Source organism: Cottoperca gobio, chromosome 6, assembly GCF_900634415.1.
Source record: "Cottoperca gobio chromosome 6, fCotGob3.1, whole genome shotgun sequence".
Classification (NCBI taxonomy): Eukaryota; Metazoa; Chordata; class Actinopteri; order Perciformes; family Bovichtidae; genus Cottoperca; species Cottoperca gobio.
The window spans coordinates 21,355,598-21,379,922 of NC_041360.1; the positions used below are offsets into that span (position 1 = coordinate 21,355,598).

The 24,325-nt window shown below is 42.8% G+C and overlaps 1 protein-coding gene across 1 annotated transcript; it reads left to right on the plus strand.

Annotated features, from left to right (window-relative positions):
* Nucleotides 1–31: 31 nt before the first annotated feature.
* Nucleotides 32–23,278, plus strand: tead4 (TEA domain transcription factor 4). Its single transcript, XM_029434276.1, has 11 exons — nucleotides 32–162; nucleotides 11,267–11,331; nucleotides 11,999–12,070; nucleotides 13,503–13,637; nucleotides 14,086–14,129; nucleotides 14,378–14,439; nucleotides 14,639–14,769; nucleotides 15,501–15,674; nucleotides 19,154–19,294; nucleotides 20,221–20,373; nucleotides 22,178–23,278. The coding sequence occupies exons 4-11, from the start codon at nucleotides 13,536–13,538 to the stop codon at nucleotides 22,289–22,291; spliced, it is 921 nt and encodes a 306-aa protein (XP_029290136.1). The 5' UTR covers nucleotides 32–162; nucleotides 11,267–11,331; nucleotides 11,999–12,070; nucleotides 13,503–13,535; the 3' UTR covers nucleotides 22,292–23,278.
* The last annotated feature ends 1,047 nt before the right edge of the window (nucleotides 23,279–24,325 follow it).

Below are 24,325 nucleotides of genomic sequence, written 5' to 3' on the forward strand. Positions count from 1 at the left end.
CAGGGGTGGGAGTGAGGAGCTGGGGGACGGACTCGACAAACCCCTGGAGAATGATGCGGAGGGCGTGTGGAGCCCGGACATCGAGCAGAGCTTCCAGGAGGCACTGGCCATATATCCTCCATGTGGCCGCAGGAAGATCATCCTCTCTGACGAGGGCAAGATGTACGGTACGCCCACCTCTATCGTCTTACTATCATGTACCTTGTTTTTTTTTGGCTTGAATGGGATGATAAACACGATACCTGGAAGATCAGCTCATGAGGTTGCTCTATAGCGAGACATACCACCATCTTATTTCTGCAAATTCAATATACTGAATCAGTTTTAACGTTTTAAAATGGCATTTTATTTGACGATGGCCGCATAATGACTTAATGCTCAAAACACATTTTAGGACTTGTGCTTTACTTGGGAAATGTTGGTCTTGACATTAGGGACTCGACTCGGGACATCATAGCCAAAACTTGAGACATACTTGAGACAAATACTTACTTGCAAAACAATAATGATGAAGGAATCTCTGCGTATCAGCTGTGCCTCAATAGAAACAACAACTCATTCGTCTGGAATGACGAGATCATATAGTAGATAAGTTTCAGTAAATGTTTTTTGATGAGCTCAAAAGGCCTTGACACACTGCAATTTAGCATTGCGACATTTTGCGGTGAAATCAACTCATTGCACCCGCCGATACAGGGTTTGGTTGAGCGGCGAAATGAAACCATAAATAATATTAACAGCAACCATTTTAAAATGAAGGAAGCTATTGTAGCCTTATTAGCTACGTTGATTTAAGCTCTTCTGATGGGAGCTGTTCCACAACAGAGCAATGCTTTGCAGTTTATAAGAAGACCAGAGCCTTACTATAGTTAGAGCTTGTTAATAAGGTGCAGCGAAGGTGCTAGGTGCTCCTCATTAAAAAGCTCTCACTTTCACTCCAGGTGTAATCATTTCAGTTTTTGCCAAAAATATTCACTTCCGTGCACTTATAAAGTATAAACTGCACTTCATATGTTCAGACAATTTGTTTCACATACTCACACGCACAGCCGTTCACCACCACTCCTGTGTGTGTGTGTGTGTGTGTGTGTGTGTGTGTGTGTGTGTGTGTGTGTGTGTGTGTGTGTGTGTGTGTGTGTGTGTGTGTGTGTGTGTGTGCGTGCTCATGTTTCACTTCACTTCTGTTTCCTGCACAGCTGTCAGCTCCACTTGGTCCCATATTGTACAGTGTGATGGCATGAAGTGTCAGAAACAGGCGCACACACTCTTATCACTCATTCTTCTACATATAGATAGATAGATAGACATAGATAGACATAGATAGACGTAGATAGACATACGTCACTCGTGCAGACATCTTTCATCAGAAGCTATGATATTTAGCTGAGAAGGAAAACAATACACTGACATGTTCAGAAAAAATGTCTTCACTTAAAAAAGCAAAGCTGCATTTTCTATCCGATCCTTCAAGATCCATAACGATGAAAAGTAAAGCATGATTATAATTTGTCAGCCTCATCAACAGTAGTTATTGAGGCTAGACTATTGTTCCCTTGTATGTCTGGCAGTGACAGTGGAGAGTACTTTACAGTATTCCTGTTGCCTAAATTAGCCCTCACCAAACGGCTTCAGAGGAACGGCGATGATTATCACTTCCCCGTTGTGATTAAATGGCTTGGATGCTAACTTTGTGTTGTTGCCTCAAGTAATCTATCAGACATTTTGCTGGGATTTCCCACACTAACTGTAGCTTGATATCACACTGTTTCTGCTATTCAGCCACAGATCATTGATTCCTTGTTGGTGCCCTCCTCCTGAGACGTTTTTCTTTTAGCTTTCAATCCTAAAATATTAATTTGAGGTTTGGAGCAACAAAGCAACTTTACTGCAGGTCTTTCCTGATTGAATCTTCGGGTAATGTCATTGGCAAACAGGTGTTGGGACGGTAAAGTGACTTTCCTCTACGATATCTTGCTGAAAGATGTTCAGTAACAGATGGCTTGGCCGTCGTGTGTCCTCCTGCCTGACTGTTGGACAGTGGATCTGGTTGGTCGAAAACAGGCGGACAGAGGTAGTGTCGCTATCAGAGAGCCTCTGTCATCGCCTTGTTTTGTCATTGTGCCAGACAGCTCCTTTAATTGTTGGCTTTGCCTAGCCTAGCTTAGCCACCTATTGAGGTCATGGCTATCCTCTGATCAACACTTAAACCCTTATAAAGCCTGTAATAATAGTTGGAGGGGGGCAGGGGACAGCGGGGCAGGTGGCTCATTCTGTGTCACAGGGAGCTGGATGGGTAAACGGTGGTGATGGTGTTTTTTTGGCAAGGCAGGCACTGAGGTGCCCCTTCCTCCCTGTGGGGGTCAGGGGCAGGTGATGCGCGCCAGGGAGCGCGTTGGCCCGCCAGGAATGGCATGTGTGCTCGGGAGCCCGGGGGTTCAAGGCAAGCTCGGCTGTAACCCTAAACCAGAATAGACGTTTACCCTTTGAGCGCCTGGAGGGGAGGAGGACGGGTGGACAAATAAACACCAAGGTGGGCAGTGGTGTCTTGCATGGCCTCGGGGCCCAGCAGAACTCTCACACCTGTCCCCAGTGTAACGTGTGTGTGTGTTTCACTGTGAGAAAGGTAGAGGTTGTGTGTCTCCCTGCTATTTCTGTGATTTACCTCCCTCGTATCTCTTTGTTTCAGACTCCCTGTCTCTCTTTGTCCTTTATGAACAACCTTTCTCCCTCCTGTCAGTTGCTCCGTCTGCCTTTTCAGTTCACCTCCAGCTGCTCTGAGTTCAACCTGACAGCCTTGCGGCAAATCCAGATTTATGACTTGATAAATGAGGCAAGAGTGAGTCCATGCATGGCCCACTGTCTCCCCACATTGGCCCTAAACAGCCCCACCAGCCCTTCTCTAACAGCCCCTGCAGCTCCCCGGTCCCCTTTTATCACCCATCCCTGGGGTCACAAGTGGCCAACAACTCAAGTCATTCAAGCAACCACAATCAATGCAAAGCCACTTTGAAGGTCTTTAGTGTTGTTAATGTTGTTAAAGCGCTGATGGGGGGGTCTTAAATCAGGCAGCTAAATCAAATAAAGGCAAACGTGAAATGGTGAAGCGACGACTTGATGGTTTTAAAAATGCTGTTTTGTCTTCTTGCATGTGCTAAATATGAACACATAGACAAAACAAACTTCTCGCAAAATAACTGTCTGTTGGCCGAGAGGGACACACTCAGAACTTTAGTTTGAATTCCCCTCTGAGGAATGAATGCCATTCTTTGCTAAACAATATGATATTGAGTCTCCGAGCAGCCACACAGAGGGAATGCGTGCGTCTATCCATTTGTAAATTCCTCAATTGAATGGAATGTTTTTACCCCATATTCCTCGTACATTCATCACATTTTTGTCCCATAATGCCGTGTGTAGCACTGGCCCTCGCGCCCCATTACTCAACAGACCTATTAGCTCGCTTATTAGGGACGGTGTCACGGATATTGAGGCGGTTATGTGCTCCAGCGGTAATTCGACATGCATCTGCCAAACAAAACATTTCCTGCCTTGTGTGGCTCTCAGCGAGAGACATGCCCTGTGGTCTGACCGAGCGCCTCATGCTGCAATAATGGAAAAAACGTCCCAAACTTGTAGTGCAGTGGAAAGCAATGTGCTGACAGCTCTCACTGGAAGAATGTAGCACTGTAAATATGATTATCTTCCCTCTTTATTTACTGCCATATTAATGTATGCACCGCTTTTGCAATTGTAATTGTCTTTGGACACATTTTTATTTGGCAGCATTACATCTTGCATCACATCGTGTTTTATGCAGCTGTTTGGCTTCGTCACACTCGATTTCGCGACATCTGTGGAGGCGAGCACTTTTCTCACATTTTCGGTGCTGCTTCCTGTAAAAAAAACTAAAGAAAATAAAAAAAAAACAACGTTTCCCTCAGTAGTGGCGTAGCTTTCTGTCAGTGCTGAACAAAGAATACCCACACAATGAATCATGCTCCCACTCAGCTTCTCTTGTGCAACATGTCAACCCATTGTCGTTTTTTTTCTCAGGCGATGCAAATATGTTTTCGCCTCAAGACATTCTCGAGAAGAATGTGATGTAAAGGTCAGCGGGAAGAAACGGCGAGTCCTCACCTGGATTCAAACTCTGGCAGTAAAGTGAGAGATTCACCAGTGACCTTGACCTCCTGACCTTTTGAAGAAGCCTCTGGGGCGTGTGTTCTCAAGTGGTTTTCCTTTGTATCCACGTCTTAGTGCTCTGCTTGAAGAAGTACACTGCTGCACTATGTTTAGCTGATGAACTGATTACATTTATAGACAGAAGGTTATAATGTTCAGTGTTTGTTGAAGCAGTTTTAGAGCATTCTCTAAAATGATGAAGATCAACACCTCTGAACATTATAACCTTTATGAAGGTAGTATTTATTGCAGGACTGTTGTTTTAGACTGTATTATTCTTAGCTTGGTGTACCTAATAATGCACTGACAACTGAGTGTATGTCCTGTTTACTTTAACTCTTTTGCTGCACTGTTCCATCAAATGGAAGTTTTCTTCATGTCGTGTGCATTAGTTTATGCTTTCCAGCATATATTTTCTTTTATTAGCATGGCAGACCTGAGGTTTGTGTTACACTGGTGGTGGGCGGGGGGGATGGGGACACCCGAGCCACATGAGCAGAAGGATGAACTTGAACCTCCATTTAATCCTGTCCTGACTTTTCCAGCTCTCATGGGGTTCGATGTTCTCTGGAGGGTTTTCGAGGAAACCCCCCTGCTGACGATGAACTCCTGGAATCTCTGCTCCCTCAATCTCAGTCTCTCTGTCTGTACTCGTCTTCTCTGTATCTCTTAGTGTAAACCAATAGGATGGCGAGCAATGACAGCCGTGAAAGAGAGCCGTCACTGTCACTCTATCTAGACATCTCAGATCAAGGTGAAAGCTAAGGGGGTCAAACGGGGTCAGACAACTGTTGATCTGTTTATGCTAATAACACCTCTGCATAAATCTCTGTAATTGCGAAGACACTCGGGACAGGTTGTTTTAATATAACATGACATCTGTTAAATGTACTCTTCTGCCAGAAATACTACACTTGATAAGAAATCAAGAGCAAACTTGCAGCGCACCTGCTTTACTCTGCTGATGCAGGGTTATCTCACAGGGTTATTCATGCTTGCTAAAACCACAGCTTCCTCTCACACTCACAGACATTGAGTTAATAAGAGAATAGTAGGTGGGAAAGTAACTTTGGATTCTACAGATCCTCTGATTGCTCAACATGTTCTAATGTATTGAGTTTCCTGGGAATAACTAGTTAAAGGTGAAAGTGCTTAGACTTTTACTTTAGTTGTTTACTTTAAAGGCAGTTGTGATTTTCTGGAGAAAGTTCTGTGAATGAACTGCTCCAATAGTATTTATAGATTATTTATTATTGGAAACTTGAATATTTATGCTTTAAAATTGCATATTTGTGTATGTTCAGCTGTGCACTGATTAAAAGATTATGTTAGCCAGATAATTAATTAGTATGAATCAATTCAGTAGAAGTTTACCAACTGAACAGTCTCAATTGTATCCTGTATAGTTGGGACCAAAAGATACTTCTTTCTAGGAAACTTTGAAGAAATCATTAGGAAGTAACGGTTTTATTAAGTTTGTGAAATCTGCATAATTAAAAAAATGCTTGATAATAACATTCCTCTAATTTGAAAAAGATACATTACAACAGCACACATTTAAGTCACATGAAAACATTGGTAAGGGATGAGAATGTTTGAGGGTTTGTTTTAGATATAGTATTGGTTTGGGTAAAAAGGGAAACTTAAATAAAAGGATGTCAGAGAGGCGGGTGGGCCTCCAACACCAGAGATATGTGTACCACACTGAAGCTACTGATCGAGTCGCACTGTCATGTCTCCACACAGCCTATCATGGCGAGGGGAATCATGTAGCCTTGTTCCACATAATCCTATTCATATTGTCATCATGCTTATAATATTACTTCTTTTTTACTTAGGCAGTTTTAGTCCAAATGCTGGCAGAACTGTCGCGTCATCGGCTCGATAATGTTGTAGTACTTGACTCGTTGCTGGTATCGAGGCTTGATGGAAGTCTTTTCAGAGCTCAGTCGGCTCTATCGGAGGGGAAATAACACCCGGCCAAGACATTCCTGAAGCCTAAATGTGACCTTTGTCTTCCCAGGACAGACACAGTGGGGCATATGTTGAGGGAGAACGTATGGCTGGCAGATGTGTCTTCGGAGAGGATGGCAGTTTGTACAGTTACACATAGAGGCACACATGTGCACATGCAAATTCAAATCTTAAGAGCAATTCTAACTTATATTTGGCCAGAGGTTGAACAGATTGTCTTGTAAACTGTGTACACATTGTAAATAAAGTACAGCCACACACATACAAGGAACAGTGTTGTTCTACATGAGATGGCTGTATCATTAAAGTTAAGTTAATTGCTTTTGAGATTGATAATTATAGTTTATTACATAAGGCATCATTTTTGAATAGGGTGATGGACTGATCACTGATATGGTGGTCTATAGGTTTATGTACATAGGGGGTGTTGTTGTGTACACACAAACAGGACATGGGGTGATGTCGGAGCAGCAGATGCAGGACCAATATGCAGTCAGTATATAGGAATGTGAGGAATGCACTGTGCTGAGATGGAGACACTGAGAAGAAGAGGGAGATATCAGACCAGGCCAGTGATGACCGCAGCCCAATTGGGGAAGGGCAGATTTATGAGCAGTCAGGCCTCAGGGCTTGACTTTCGAAGGGACACTATAGACTGTCTTCACTGACCCCGTCCACCTCTCCCTGACATCTACCAACAGGCCTGAGGAGGAGAGCCAGAAGGAAAACTGGTGAAACACCATAGCTCCAGGAATCCCAACGTTATGTGTTGTGTGCAAGACAATTCTGCTGTGACTGAAGTCAAAGCACATCATCATACAAGTGGAAAGCAGTTTTTTTGTGAGATACAGTTACCCAAGAAATACCCATCTCTGCTTAGATCGGCAGAGACAATTGTGCATCTTTACAGAAGGATATTCAGTGTATTGCTTGTCTGGGTACAACCAGTAATGTTAACCAGCCTTAAATTAGAAATGTCTTTGTAACGGACACTTCTCCATCAGTTTGCAGACCCTGAAGGTTCCCTACTTGTGCTACTGCTCTTGTATGTTTAGATATGCCTTTGTTTTGTAGGCACCAAGAGCTAATTACAAAGTACAAATGTAACTTGTCCTGTCAAGAGTTTACAGGTGTCTTTTATGGTGGTCTATGAGGAAAAAAAAGCTTTTTGTTTTGCCACAGGGACGTGTTGTACTCTGCTTTACTGTGTTACGTTCTCTAAATACATCCTGGGTTCCAACATCTGCCAGCGACAGAAATATTACCTTAATCGGAAATGATAAATTATAATGTTTTGTATGAAGTTGCACAGCCCAACAGTATGCCTGCACTCTGGATCACTCCGACTTTGCTGCTGCAGCGGTCAGCGACTTTCTATACCCTTATGAAATGTTTCCAGAATCAGATTTCCTCCAGACAAGTCCGTGACTGCTGGTAGTGTGATAAACAACATCAAACTGTGGACCAGCGGGTGATGATATAATGTTCCTACTGACTTTCCTGCAGCCTTGGCTGGCATAAGTTCCCTGTCTGTGCTACTCCCATATGATATCATGATCTCATCGCTGTGTGACTGAGTCCCCTCTCTGATCTCATGGGTGTGTTGGAGGGTATTTTAGATGGGGCCCTTCCCCAAGCACTCACACTAGGAGTGGCGGAGCATCTGATAACAGAACATGAAGCAAAGCCTCTTTGACAGCCTATTAATGAAACTGTTTAAATGCTTGAAATACATACCGGGCTAATTTTGAGCGGGGATACCGTCCTATTGATAAAGCGGCTCATCCTCGGCTCTGTTGGTAGAATACCAAAGAATCAGAAGGAAAACCTTTTGATTTGAATTTAGAAAAACTAAATATTGCTTTTGTTTAACCCGTCAGACACGTATGTTAACATTTCCACAAAATAACTTTACAGCTCTCATTTCTGCTTGTGCTTGACGATTACCAGAGTTTTCAGGTTGATCAGGTTTGACAACAACTTCGTCCCCAAATCCTTAACAGAGTTTTAAAAGTGTCTGGCTACCAGAAGGGAAAAGCTGGTCTGGTTTTCTGTATTCATGAAAAGCTTTTATTCATGTGTGGAGACATGCTCACGCATCTGTGTCTGCTACAATCCCTCTTGGATTGGATACACAATGTACATTTTACTGGAGTTTCCAGAAGATAAAGTGCTGAGAACTGGAAGAACTTGCTGCTGTATCGTGAGGAACACGATAGAGGCAAGTTAATGTCCATTTGAGGTGAAGTACTGTGAGGACTTTGACAAAGCTCATCTTTTTCAAGAGTGTGATTGCGAGGAAATGTGGAACACTTTCTTAATCCCTGGGGAATTAAAGAAATATGCATTTAGAGGCTCAAACAATCGGCCGGCGTGTGCACCTCCCGACAAACACTCAACGGTTGAGGAGTTACAGCCCTGAAAAGAAAATAAGATTGAGACGGAATGAATGCTGGGACTCGGGCTATGTGTGTGTGTGTGTGTGTGTGTGTGTGTGTGTGTGTGTGTGTGTGTGTGTGTGTGTGTGTGTGTGTGTGTGTGTGTGTGTGTGTGTGTGTGTGTGTGTGTGTGTGGTTTAGTCCACAAAAGCCTCGCACAACGGCAGTTCCACAGCTGGGTAATATGTGTGTGTGACTCAGATCGACCACTTTTTCCTCTTTTACTCTCCAAACCAGCACTCGTTCATTCACGGATAATATTTGTTGTATGATGAACATGTTTAATATTTATATGTTGCAAAGTTTTATTTTTTTTTTATCAAATCAAATGTTAAAATAAAGTTTTAATTCCATTTCAATTTACTGTATTCAACCAGGAAAGTCCTCTCAATCAATCAATCAATCAATCAATATTGCTTTTCATGGAGTCCTGCATAATACATACATAATAAGACGGACACTGCTCTACTGAAGGCTGCTCTTGAACGCAGCTTTTTTGGCTGCAGGGATTTCCAGGAGATGTGGGTCCCACCTTTCAAGAGCCTTTTGCAGCAAGTCTCGTGAAGCAGGTCGGAGTTAAAGCCCAAACAGTTTTTAGGCATAGAGGGAGAATGCAGACTTCTGCCTGATGGATTTGCCCACAGTATACAAACCTACATTGTTTATGTAAAGACTTGGCAACAAAACTCAAATGCTATCAGAAAGCATGACATTGAAATAGTTTGAGCAAACTGTGGTTCACATGAGGTGTCACGTATTCCGTGCAAAATCTGATCACTTTTATTTACTGACAAAATCTCTGATCGGGGTTCAGCCAAGTTTCAGGTTTCCCCTTTTCACCATTTGGGGTCGCTTGATTGGTCGGTTTGTGAGGTGTCGTGAGGTCTGACCCAAGCGTCGCTATGCAAGGGAAAATCTGACGAGTTTATACCAGGTTGTGTGTCATGACTGATCTCTGTGTTAATTCACATGGAGATGTGGTGCCAAGGGAAAAATGACCGTGTTTAAGAGGTGGTGCAATGTTGAGCGAACTCGTGTCTGTGTGTGTGTGTGTGTGTGTGTGTCTGTGTGTGTGTGTGTGTGTGCAGGTGTGTGTGTATGTGTGTGTGTCCCTCCCTTTTACATTTTTTAGTGCCTGTTTTTAAATATGCTGTTCTCTATATAACTAACGATTATTTTAATTTGAACTAAATGAATATATTCATTATTTATAAGATGAATCTGATGAATTTGCTCAATAAATGACTTGAATGATTATTTAAAATGTTTTTAGATTCTGTCAATGAACTAATCAATGAATTGACTATACAGGATATACTGTATGAATATATAGCTTCTAGCACTATGTCTGCAAAAGTGTGTGTATTCCTTGTATAATAGCTGCTAGCTTTAATACAGTCCATCTAACAGTGCAGGGGCTTTGCAGTAGTACAGAGCCCCCCCCCCCCCCCAAGCCATATCCTTTCTTTTCAAAACTAAATTTCACAGCATCCTATATGAATAGGAGATTGATGTACAGTATATAATTGCGCATCTATATCTATTTGTGTGTTTCTAACAATCTTAGACATTAAACTAGAAGTTTAGTATTTGAGAAGAGGGTGAAAGAAGCCACATGACCGCTGCCCTCTGCTGTAACCGGAGACGTTGCATGGGTGGGGGAACAAGCCCAAGATTTACTGCCTGCGTAAAGGCATATTCCATAAACATTGACATACACACCAACTGCCTTACCAGACTGGGCCCCCTTTGGTCACTGGCCTGTGCCGTGTCTGTCCTGACTTCAGTCCGAGGATCGCATGGCTGCAGCCTCCACCTGCTCTGCCAATGTGACCTGTCTGTCAGCAGTGGCAGCGCACAGACACACACTCACTGTAGAGATACAAGCTCAGTGTACACTCAGGGGGTCAGGCTCAGGCTGATGCAAGCTCTGACACAGACGGATGTATATACTTAAGGATATACTTACAGTTTTCAGCGTTGACACTCTTGACAGCCTCGACTCTTGCTTTAAGCACGTGTGCATGACATCTGTACGTGCATGCATGCAAACTCTCCCAAATATGTTCATATAAAGACATGAACACAAACGTTAATTGACTTGCTATACAGTGACTTCAGTGACAGCGGCACGCATGTATTTGTATAAATGTGAGCACAGATATATATAGTGTGTATATATACGTTTCTACATTCCTCACTAAGGCATGCAGAGCAGGCTCACTGATGATCATCCTCATTAGCCCCTCACTCAGTTCAAGTACATCAGACCAAACCACCAGACTGTCACATAGGCAAATCTAAAATATTAATATACGAAGCCTAAATCAGATTACCAGTACAGCAGATAAAAGCAAATAGTATACACATATTATGTTAACAGAAAACCCTTTTATAGCCAGCTATTATATGAATATAAAATAAATAAAGAACCCAAACCAAATGTTTTTCTGCTCCAAATAAAAGTTAAGGAGCAAGTTTCCCCCTCTATTAACATTAATTGTATATACAGCTATGTACAATACGTGGAAGCTACAGTATTGTGTTGTGTTATTTGTAGTTAACATATTAATGTTCTTGTGCCCCTCTTTCAAACCCCTTTTTAAATTGGAAGGAAATATACAATACAAAATGATGCTAAATACTAAAAGTTGTTTTCTGGTCCCTTACAGGACGAAACGAGTTGATTGCACGGTACATCAAACTTCGCACAGGCAAGACGCGGACCAGGAAGCAGGTAAGTTCCCTGCCAGTGGCATTTGAAACAGCATCCCCTACTTTTTTTAAACCCTCCAGAAAAAGTCCTCTGCTGCTGAGTGATGCCCCAACACTCCGGGTACCCCCCGACTTCTCACTCCCCCTACATGGAGGTCTAGAGATGACGATTGATTTAGAGCTACGGCCCAATGCACAGATGCTATAGGATCATGTGTCATCGTGTCGGTGTTGTTTCTTCACCACCTCGTATCTGGTGCTTGTTAGAAGGGGGAAGAAGCTGGGGAATACAGGGAGCTGGTTAGGAGACTGAGGCGGGACGGGGCGAGGGATTTGGAACTCTATCCTCACTACGGTATCTGATATAGAAGGACTGATGTATGGGCAGTGATGGATGTGGAGAGAAAGGGTCCCTGCTAAGTCATCTGGCAGACTCAGTGTGAGAATGAAAAGAGACGAGTGGAGATGAGAGGAGAGGAGAAAGGGGGGGGGGGGGGAGGCAGTGAGGGATTAGGGATGGATGGTGAGACAGGTTGGAGGGATTGAGGGACACCTGCTGGTCTGACAGCAGTAAACTGATGGAAGCTCCTCCGACAAAGACAGAAGATATTACCCACAACTGTATTTGTAATGCACATTTAATCCAGTTATCACAATACAAGTTCTGAACTCTGTCGTCTGTCTTTCAGGTCTCTAGTCACATTCAGGTTCTAGCCCGACGGAAGGCCAGGGAGATCCAGGTGAAGCTGAAGGTACGCTACGTGAGTCAACCTCTTTTTTATATTTACTGAACGATTTGGATGAAGTGTTGCTTCTTTTTAATAACATATGAGGAGGGGGGGACAGTAAGGACATGTGGATTTAATCAAAGCAATAATTGCGAATCTCCATGTGTCTGAAACCTGCTGCACAGATTTGCCTGGGCTCACTGCCAGAGAACAAATACTCACAGCTGAGTTAAGGTTGTGATTAGTTTGTTCCATTGTATTTTAATCGAGTAGAACAGCAGCCGATGGAAAAGAAGGTGAGAACATTATTACACTATATTGTACCCTCTTATAATGAAGTTTCACGCTTTTTTCGTTAAAGGTATTTCAACATCCTTGGCTCCCGCGCTGCCATGTGTTCATACAAAGGCACAAACCATTGGTTATTTTTAATTGCACGCTCTAATTGACGCTAGTTTTAAATGGGATGCTTACATATTTCATTGAAATGTGAACGTATATTCAGAACGCCTAAGGCTTTGTGTGCAGGATTATAAACAACGATGAACCAAACACAATTGTCAGGAAACAAATGAATCCCTGCATTATTCCTCCCAGGTATTACATTTGATAAGTACCTTAATGAAAGTTGTGTGGTACGTTGAGAGCTTACACATCTCTGTCCCCCCCCCCCCCCCCAGTATTTTCTCAGTTTACATTTCCCATCCACGTACACCCGCACACCCGCAGTCACAGCAGGCAACAGGACTCTCCCTCACCTTGGACGGCAGCCATGAGGGTTCAGTTGGCAGGGCCCAGCACCGGTCACAGGGTTGGCCTCTGTGACGGGCCTTTTTTTAAATACGTCTTTGGTGTAACTGAGATCCCTACCACATGTACCCCCCCCCCCCCCCCCCCCATATTTCAGCTATGCCCTTGTGTTAGCCAATTCCGGGACGAAGAATGCGACGTGCGGCCTTGCCCATTAGGGCTGGGCGGCAAGTGCTTGTGTTCCTCTGTGGTTTGGAAACTGCTGAAGGAGTGAATTCAAAAACAAGAGGTGGATCACTTTACAGTGTAGCACAGGAAAGACAATTTTGTCGCTCACTATTTTAAACTCAACTGGCATTGGCATTTAGCAATTTTGATGCAATTATTAGCAAATTAACATATGACCCTGTTGCCTGCCATGTCTTCCAGTATGACCTCCAACAGAAGCTAGTTGTCATCACTGGCTTGCCCCTGCCAAAGCAATAAACTTAAGTCTTGACCAAAAGGCCCTTGATTGTAATATCACCTTCGCTTCAGCTTTCTGCTGGCCAGGATTCACCAATGATGCAAGCTGGCCTCGGCCCCCTTCATTTCTCTTTTTATAGGGCTCTGCTTGTGTTACCACTGAAGTGGGGCGCCAACTTAAATGGAGTCTGATGAGTGCTTTTCCTTTGCGTAACTGTCGGTCTGTCACGCCCTCTGTCCCTCTCGTTAGGATCAGGTTGCCAAAGACAAGGCCCTGCAGAGTATGGCCACCATGTCCTCAGCCCAGATCATCTCACCTGCGGCTTTCCAGAACAAGATGGCTCTCCAGGGGCTGACAAGGCCTGCTTATCCCTCTACTGGTGGGGTGAGTCCCTGACAAGTGTCCCCTACACCATCCTATTCACATAAACCCGAAAGGCTGAGCTGTAGCCACATTAATTGAAAAGAATATCTGTGGTTTGCTCATTTTAGCCAATAAGTAATATTTTTCATCACCCTTTCTATTGATATATGTCCATCCTGAATGTTGGATACTTTTCTCTTGAGACTGTTGTTCCTCTTTGTAACTTATTTGAGACTGATTCCGTTTACAATTTCTTTACATTTTAGATATACTATATATATATATATATATATATATATATATATATATATATATATATATATACTTCAGAGTCAAGTGCCAAAAAGTACTTTTAACATTGAGAAAGATAGTTTCATCTTTTTCACATATTTAAGTTGTATTTATTTGTATTTTTAAACACACCTCTCAGCTCAGCTTGATAAAGTTTGCACTTCTTTTCTTTTCCCAGTTTTGGCACGGGGCACTTTCAGGACAGCCAGGAGGCCACGAAGAGTGAGTAGCCGTTCTTTCTTCTACTCTGTGACGCTACACTATCCATCCCTAATTTCTCATATGATCAGTTTAAAAGATGCATTTCAGTCAGGGACTGAATCTCAGATCTCTGCTGCCTAACATTCAACATGCCACTCATCCCCCTGCGTCTTTAGAGGTCAGGTGGTCCAATTAGTGTGTGAGATGGGGTCATGAGGCCGAAGCGGTGCATAACATGCCTCTCCCTCTTGTCTGTCTCGTCTCTCCAGCATTAAGCCCTTCTCCCAGCAGAGTTACGCCATGCAAGCGTCCGGCCCGACCCCTATAACAGGTGGGTCCTCTTTCTCCACCCTGCTGTGTTGACAGAGGGCTGTCATGCCGGCAAAGTGATGAGCGACCCGGCTCGTGATGAAGAGCTTGCGCAAAGCTCAGAGAAATAACTACAACGTCGCCACATTTTCTTTGTAGGTTTTTATATTGTCGCAGTCCAACCTCACCATTTAAGCACTCACTGCTCTCTTTGTCTGCAGGTTATGAAAGCACAGCAGGGCTGTCAATGTCTCCCGGTGCCCCCTCTTGGCAGGGTAGAAGTATTGCCAGCTCCAAGCTGCGAATGCTGGAGTTCTCCGCCTTCCTGGAGCAACCTCAGGACCCAGAAAATGTGAGTAGACTAGACAGGATGGCTGGGGTCAGAGCGAGGGCCCCAAAAGGTAGAAAGGGGGGAAGAGGCAATTGGGCACTCCACTTTACAACCTTTATTTTGGCATTACGCCAGCTGGGATCCCATTGCAAGATGGTCTCTAGTCTTTGAATACATTTGCTCAAAACTACTTAGTCACCTGCAAAAATGATTCCATACAACACATGACATTGTGTGCCTGCTTATGGCATCACAAGTCAAAATGACTATTTTGCTGCTCTCTATTGCTGAGTAACACTGTATATAGTATTTTATTTGTTGCTATATAAACAAATCTTTTACACGTGCACATACACAGAAATAAAACGGATATTCAAATATTCAAAGCTTTATCTTCTCATACACAGAGTTGCACTATACAATGAAAAATTAGCCAACAACGATACTAACAAAAAGTAACATTATTATAAGAAAAACAGGAAATAGTGGTCACTCCATCAACAGGATCATTTGTATTAACACATAAAGAATATACACACCAGCTCAACACATGATCATTAATGGTGCGGGTGGGAAGAAAAGGGTGGAACCCCTGAGACAGCTGATGGGATATTACAATAAATAGGATTCAATAGAACAGCAGGCCCAATGTGACAGATGTCCTCGAGTGCATAACAGTGCAATTTAGAAAAACAGGACACTTGTCATTTTTGGCACTGTTCATCTCCTGTTATGCACGTTTGTCTCTCCAGTTCAACAAGCACCTGTTTGTGCACATCGGCCAGTCCAACCCGAGCTACAGCGACGCCTATCTGGAGTCTGTGGACATAAGACAGATCTACGACAAGTTCCCAGAGAAGAAAGGAGGCCTGAAGGAGCTGTTTGACAAAGGGCCACACAACGCTTTCTTTCTCGTCAAGTTCTGGGTAAAAACAATGTGCTTTAAAAAATATATTTTTAGAGAAATCCCGTTCAAATGAACCCAATCCCATCATGTTCGATCCCTTTAACTTCCATCCAGTTCCTCTACATTTAATTCATTTTTATTAAAATGTTATACCTATTTTTGTTACACTGATACTGTGTGTGGAATGTGTTATACGTCATCAGAGCATAACATTCTGTACAGTACAGTGAATACTCTTGTTAATGTTTTGTAGCACCTGTTGGCTGTTAATGGCCTAGCGGTGTTAACTGTGTTGAGATAGTCTAAGCATCAGAGTTAAAGGAACTTAAGTGCGATTTAAAGGCAGAATGAATGGAAAGTCATTGCTCCCATGACCTGATTGATGTGTGTGTGTGTGAGTGCGTGTGTGTGTGCGTGTGTGTGTGTGTGTGTGTGTGTGTGCGTGTGTGTGAGATTGTTGGTGACAGCAGCCTTGGGGAGAGTGGCAGGCCTGATCTTTCAGCAGGGGAAATGTGAGCCCAGGCACCTGTCTCGGCACTATTAGACTGAGTCCAACCCTCATGCCCCCCCCTACATACTTATTTATAGATAATCCCCCCCAAAACACACACGCACACACAGACAACCCCCCCTCCGCAGCTCACCATTACACACTGAGAGAGATGAGAGTAAAGCATGATGACAAAATCAACTCGAGATGCAAGCTAAGGAATAAAGACCGATGATGAGTGTGTGATGAAGGGCAATGAAAATGGGTTTGAAAAAAGAGATCAGAGACAGAAGGAGAGTACAAAGGTATAATTTGACCCGTTCATTTTATTCACCTCAGTTGATCTGACCACCTTGCGTTACCTCAGGACAAGACCTTTGGTATTTGTATCATGCACAACACGTACAACTGCGTTTCAAACCCATCCTCTTCTTTACCTCGGGGCCCCCCCCCCCCATCTCTCTACACATGCATTTGCTCTTTTATTAAAGTGGCTTTTCCTTTATTATGTGGGAATGTTGGACAGGTTTGAGTCATGAGAGCCTTGAGAGGTTTTGTCAGGTTAGGCATCATGCCTATCATGCTCTCTTTGTCTACTATAACCTCTCTCTCTAATACTGGGGGACTGGCAGGGCTGCTTCAGTAGCACCTGAGTCATGTTCTGCTGTGCATACCAGGTAACCCAAACACATCCAGCCCCAGGGATGAGCTATTGGCACCAGAGAAAACCACAGTGAACAATGCCTGTCCTGCTCTGGTGTTCAGTGATGTGATCAGCGTGCACCTGCCACAACAGAGTCTAAATCTGACACAAACCATCGTCTTCACCACTACTGTGGAACCCTGTGAAACATGACTGCCATCATCCTCTGATCCACTTTGTCAAAAATGTGTTGCATTGAGGCCACTGGTGACTTCCAAAGCAGATATATTAGCTTATGTAGCTTTAACTGCTGTGGTTCGGAGTGCTAAAGTCCGCGAATGTCAAGTTCAAAGTGCCGCCGGCGCCTTGCAATCTCATGCCACCAGATGGCTTTGAATGTATGACATTACCCTTCTCGCATGTTTGACTGCCACATTATTTATTGTGGAGAGATAAAAGACATTGGTGAGTGACACCATTTTGGAAGTAGTCTTCTCCAGTCCTTGGAAAGAGCAGCTGGTCAAGCCATGGCATTTGATTCAGGGTTGAGGAGAAGGGGGGGGGGATGAGTAGCCCCGCCATATACAATAAAGAAAAGGGAAGCAAGACGGCAATAAACAGCAAGAGCTAGAAATAGGGCCATACGCAGTGTGAACAAGAGGAGATCGGAATGGCAGGAGAAACAGCGGGTGCCATGTAAGCAACAAGTCACACAAATGAAATATTACTCTCTTGATTCATGTCACAGCCCGGTTGACAGTTATGACACATGCAACTCCCCGCCGGAGAAAAACAAGCTCATAACACTGTTTCCTCTCAGTCTGTTCATCTTATCGTGTCCCAAGGGGGTCCTCCGATTCTCAAGGCATCCATGACAATACACAGAAATGCAAAAAATAAATAAAACAGCTGGTCATTTCAATGCCCTTCCTGGAAGAAAAGAAAACCTGGCAAAGATGCTCGTGGCCATGGAAATAAGCAAAATGAAATCCTCAACACATACGATATACCATAACTTTATTTACGCCATCGTAAAAGACGGGCAGAGGCTATTTGATGTAGCCGCAGTGGGACGACCACGTGGCCGGCCATGACTTGAGGGTGTGCTGAGGCGCAGGTTGGCATGGTGACGGTGACAGGCGGCTGGCCCACCTCCAAAGCTATGGCATTCTAGATTGAATTTCCAGCAAACCCCTCTGTCGGCCGCTGGCTGCCCTGCCCCGCTCCTCACCTTCCTCCTCGCCCTCTCAGCGCCCGTGGCTCTGTCCTAACGGATTGTCTCACGCCTTTGAAGTGCAGAGGGAATCCGATTTGAGCTGGCTCTGCTAAATTGTTACACAGCCAGCCTGCCCACCATGATCTAATCAGCCAATTGCTTGCTGCTGATTGTAATTGGATGAATTCCCTCGCAGGCTGTTAGGGAAGCAGGGAATGGCGGTTCGGGGAGGGTCACTAGGCCCTAGGGATTAAGACAAATAGAGGAATTACATGAGGCAGGGATGAAGATGAACGGGGTGATGAAGAGATGAGAGGAGGCTGAGCGGTGTCTCGATGGCCCATTAGAAGAGAAGAGCCCGACAGGGGAAAAGGTAAAACAGCCCAGCTGTCTGACGGAGGAGACGACACCTCAGTCTGATCCAAAATCAGATTATACTCGCCTCAATTCAAGCGTGGACTAGTGGGAGGATCAGCGATAGGTGAATCTGCATCCACACGAGGAAACTTGACTAAATTGCACTTGTGAAGTCGTGTTTTCTACAGAGGAAATTGAGTACACAAGAAAACAGATGTTGCCTTGTTTGCTTTTCACAAAAACGGTGGAAGGATTTTGTTTACTGGGTTTGAATATCATGTTTAAGAATGGAAATGTAATACATGGGCCCTGGTGGGTTCTCATGAACACACACACACACACACACACACACACACACACACACACAGCATCTTGGGAATCTTGAGTCTGGATTTGACCGTGTTATGCTGGGTCAACAAGGCTCCGGCCAGTGGATGCCTCTTGGCTTTGCAGAGAATCATTCTCAAGCTTTGTTGAGCTGTAACACTTTTGCTGATGCGTCTCAGTCAGACTGACACACGTGTTCTTTAAGATCCATATCTGTAAGCAGAAAAGTAGACCCTTGGTATTTTGTTACAGATTATGGATCTATCTGTATATCCTTGAGGTTTTAGATGCTTAGTGGAGCGGGTTAGCGTGTAGCGGAGCACACATGTCTCCAGTTAAAGAAGGGCAGCAACTCTTCGTACATGCTTAAACACTAGACGCAGTCACGGTTCCTTTCTGGTCATACTGACGAGCGTACGTTTTGTATTAGTGGATCCTGACATATTATCTGTTTCTTCCTTGTAGGCGGACCTTAGTATAAACCTGCAGGATGACAGCAGCTTCTTCTATGGTGTTTCCAGTCAGTATGAGAGCTCTGAGAACATGATCATCACCTCATCCACCAAAGTCTGCTCCTTTGGCAAGCAGGTGGTGGAGAAAGTAGAGGTAAGACAAGGATCCTGGGGAAGAATCTTTTTTTTTTTATGTCAGACACTTGCCCTGCATTTATTATGAAACGTTACTGATTTAAACTTTGCTACCACCATTTTTGTTAATCATCTAAATGACATTTTCAATAATATTAAGTTATTTTTAATACAGAAATGATGTTAAGTTTTATTTCCCTTCCTTTATTAGACTGTTATTGTTATTGAAGGCAATGTTAGTTGCCTATAAATGCAGTAAATAGCATTAATGTCAGTTTAAAACCCTGACTTGTGTGCTTCACATTTAGCAACACACAAAGCAGAAGCAATGTTTTGGGAGCAATTTCAAAAGGTTTGCATCACTGATTGCTCAATAGCTGAGGTCATGACCATGTCAGAAAGCACTATTATCCCCCAGAGGAGGGAATAACTGCTGCTGGTGGAGATGGATTCCAGTCAATTACCACTGATCTGTGGTCAGGAAACTGACGTGATTAAAAAATCTCCCCAGCATGACTAACTGCAATGCTTCCCGATAACTAGACACAATAGTGGCCCTGCCCCCACCTACTGCTGATGGATTGTATAATACAAACACATACACACACATCCCTAGGTACAGCCATCTGCCTCAGTAGACCGCATGATGATATTTAATGGCTTCATCATTTGATTACTGTTGTCACGAGAAATATGTTTATTGTCATATCTGGCATGCCATATGCTGCATTAGGTATATTATATTACACATATTACAGCTTATCACATAGATGTTCACATCCAATGTATCCAATTGAGTTTCCGTGGAATATGTATCCCTATTGTTTTACTATAGATTTCACATTTGATCCTTTTAATGTGATTTAAGTTCTCTTGACACATGGTATATGATCTCACATATTGGACTGTATGCTTTCATCGTGCATTGAATCTGTTTGCCTCTAGACGGAGTACGCACGTTTTGAGAATGGCCGCTACGTGTTTCGAATCCACCGTTCCCCATTATGTGAATACATGATCAACTTCATCCACAAGCTTAAACACCTGCCGGAAAAGTACATGATGAACAGCGTACTGGAGAACTTCACTATCCTACAGGTACGCACTGCCACCAGGGACATACAGTCTTTCGGCATTAAAGCACATTAAACACGCTTATTCTCTTTCTTTGTGCAATTTAAATGAGAGAATCCATACCTCAATCTTCTCATCTAATTCTTGGTAAGAAAGCAAATGCACATATTTCCCATAATGTAAGAAACCTTAATGTAATATGCCAGAATGTCAACTCTGTATTACATCCATTATTGTAACAATAGCCCTGCTCAGAACATGCAGCTTGTGGTGTAGATGTAAAGAGGCATAACTTATTATTCTGACTTTGGATATGAGTCACCGCCTGCAACACATTCATGCATTGAAACATTGTCCTTCTTTCAAGTTGTTGCATTCATACCATTCGGAGGCGATAAAGCACACAGGTCCCCATTGACGTCCAATATGTGTTACTTTCTTTCAATTTCAAAGTCTTTTATGTCCGGCGTCCTACTGTCATAAAGGGTGTGGAACAGTGTGTCTCTAAATGAATATGGTTGTGCTGGGACACTTTCTATGGATAAACCTTGACAGACCATTAACAGCTGGTAGCAATGGTCCACTGCCCATGAACTGCATTGATTACGGATTCTTGCAGAGTTTAAACATTTAGTCCATTCCACTGTTAAGTTGGACTTTTCTGAATGAGCCGGTCGATGTGCTCGTCAGAGAGCAGACGGAGAGAGGGAAGTGAATAGAGTAGAGTGCATCACCATAGTAACTAAGTGGTCCTCAACGCCAGTGTTCAAAGACATCGGTGTCCCTTCCACTGGCGGCTGCATTCCTTCTGACCAAGACACAATGAGCATATTGAGCCCACACTGACAACGACGCGGCAGAATGTCACTAGGTTTCTCAATGGGCTGATTTAGCTCATATTAACCATGAACAGCTCCTAAACACAAATGCACAGACTTGCACCCATGTAAAGACAACACATGGGTGCACTGACACATTACACATCGCCAGGCTGAGCACCTCGGATCAATACGCCTCATGTAAAGTGCTGCGGTCAGTGCAACGCATAATGAGTTGATGAAGTCGTGTGCTTGTTTTATGCTTGTTGCACATTCCTCCCCGCCGTTGGTCGACACAAATTAGTCTTGCACGTAGAATAGCAGAACGTTTTAACCAGAGAGATCATTTATTAATAATCATTAGCGAGTAGTGTTATATTATGTAGTGTTTTAGTACAATACACATTTCTATCTACTGTATCAACTCTTATTTACGAGTTAATCGTAATTTTGGCGTCATTGTCAATCTGATGAAGCCCAAGTAAAGGCGTACACATATACATACTGTATATAGTGAATGAGTATGTCAAAGTATGATCATACTGTTATTGTTTGGGAGGAAACACATGTCTTAATAGTGAAGTATCGTGCTGTATGAGGGGACTTCATTTAAAGAGCTGCTGTTAAAGAAGTAGCCAAATTATGTTCTGAGAGCAAAGAAACTGAATCCCCTTATAACTCATTTAAATAAATGAAATCACTTTAAATCTAGGTGTTGGGCAGATATTAGGATATCATGTCGCCCCCCCCCCTGTCTCCATAATGGAGGTTGATCCTCGACAAGAACTACAGAAAAGCAAAGCAAAACGTCACTTTATCTCTTTGCCAATTTTGTTTGGAAACTGTTTTTTTATTTGAAGTTCATATGATTGCTTATATATTGCCAAAGGCCAAAGGATTGCAAACGTCTCTGCAAACTATAAGAATGTGAACAAATAACGAAGGTTAGATAAGTTGTTATGCCCCACAGTATGACTGAGCAGGATCTTATGTGTCTTCTTTGTCCACAGGTGGTGACTAACAGGGACACACTGGAAACCCTCCTGTGCATAGCCTACGTCTTCGAGGTGTCCACCAGTGAGCACGGCGCACAGCATCATATTTACAGGCTAGTCAAAGACTGACAGTCACCCAGTTGGAACTTACCTGCTCTAGACCCATTGTAGCACCTCAGTGAGCAACAACACTAAATAATGGACTACTTCCCTCCGTAAGCTTAAAGCTGAAACCATACAACTCGGTCAGAAGCCCAGAGAAACACTGGCTTTGTCAGCAACGCCCAGGAACACTATTACTGCTGAGGAAGAGGTGGATTTGGGATTGTGGAAGCTTGAAACAGCCTTTGAGGAAAAAAAAAAAGAAGAGGACCATGACACGCTGTGGTCTCTAAACCGAAGGAGCCAAACTTAGCCAACAAGACCTGCATGAGAAAGTTGTCATTGGTGGTGTTTTTCATCTCATTTTACTAGTGCTTGTTTTTGATTTAGATTGTTTTACATACATGCATGTGCAGGGGATGATTGCTACAGAGGAGTTCGGCTGCCTCGGTGCCACCTAGTGACTTAAATATAAATTACAATGAGGAAGAAATAATAAATGTAGACTGAGAATCCCTCCTTTGCACATCCATAAAATATCACTGTTTTTTGTGCCAATCGTTTGTGTTATTTGAGTAATTATGTACAGTGCCACATCCATCTCCTCTAATCAGGGTTATGAAGATAAGAGGCTAAAATGATTTTAAAAAGAGCTATTGTATTCACTTTGTTTGATGTTTAATGTTAAATGTTTCTTGTATTGTCTCACTGTTTTTGATTGAAAATGATCGGACTACAAAAGGCACATAATAACACTGCTAACTTGAACCAGATTTAGATCTGTACGCTGATTACAGAGGTTGACTGTAACTGTAATTTGCCCTGAAGTGTCGGATGAATATACAAAGTGTTTCTTACATAATTCTTCTGTCGCTGAGTTTTTGTCGCACTCTGTTTAGTTGACTGCAATATGTGTTGTAAAGGGTTATCCTTCTACATACTCATTCTAAGCAGGTTGTGTTCAGTATGTTGTGCTTTTAAAGAGGTGATAAAAAGTAAATATGTTCAAAGAGTCCACTGCACATACTAAACCTGCTTGATTTTTGAGTGTGCCGTTGATGGAATGCACAAAGCTAGGCTAATGTGCGACAGCCGCGGGAACATCAGAAAACAAAAAGGTAAGTATCTAGAGCTGCAATTTACAATTATTTTCAGTATTGTTTAATCAGATTATTATTTAATTAATTGTCAGAGTATTTAAAAAAAATTATTAAAAAAATGTCAACAAGGTTGCTTGTTTTTGTCTTGACAGTCCAAGACCTACATTTACAATTTTGTTACATTTGTAAATTGATATTATCACCAAAAAGGTTGATGATTTTAAATATGTAAATCTACTCATCAATTAACCAATTAAGCGTTTCAGCCCTAAGTGTAATAGGCAGCGCTGTTCCAAAGTCTTCCAAAGTTTGATAGACGTCCATCTACCGTATGCACATGTTGTGTATTATTTTAATGTTAGCACAAAAGCTCATTGATATTTTGTATCATATATTATTAAATATTAGAATGAGTGTAGTGTATTGTAAACTATTAGTGTGTAGTGTGGAATTGGGTCCCAGCTATTGTTTAAGGGAAGTGACCGTCGCCATCTGGTGGTGCAGAGACATCATTACTCTTTTCCTGACCACATCAAGTTTGCGATTTAAAAGATGGTGAAACTTTCAGAATGAGATGAATGCTCTGATACTCAGGTTGGTTCTTTGAGGTCACTACATGTAAGTACAAGTTCCCACTGCAATCCAACTGGGGCACAGGTTAGATACTTTACTGTATACTTTCAATCTTTAAGTCACTAAACCCACACAAGTCTGATAGGGTATCTTCTCTGTAGAGATACCTTAAATACAAGTACATATTTAGTATATTGTATTAGAGAAAATCCATTTTGAAGTGGTTAACCTATATCCTATATGCAATGGTATCCTCTCTGTTTGATTAGGAGTACAGTTGATTTCTAATTCAAACCATTTCTACAGAATATTTCCCTTTTTAAATTGCAGTTTAAAACGCCCTGCCTTTCTCCATTCGCTCTTTATCAGAAAATGTGCTTTCATCTCC

Bases quoted from the DNA above. Each gene is read 5' to 3' on its own strand.
- tead4 (XM_029434276.1), top strand. From the start codon at position 13,536: ATGGCCACCATGTCCTCAGCCCAGATCATCTCACCTGCGGCTTTCCAG. The intron at 13,638-14,085 runs GTGAGTCCCTGA...TTCTTTTCCCAG, and splicing joins CTTATCCCTCTACTGGTGGG to TTTTGGCACGGGGCACTTTC. The intron at 14,440-14,638 runs GTGGGTCCTCTT...CTTTGTCTGCAG, and splicing joins CGGCCCGACCCCTATAACAG to GTTATGAAAGCACAGCAGGG.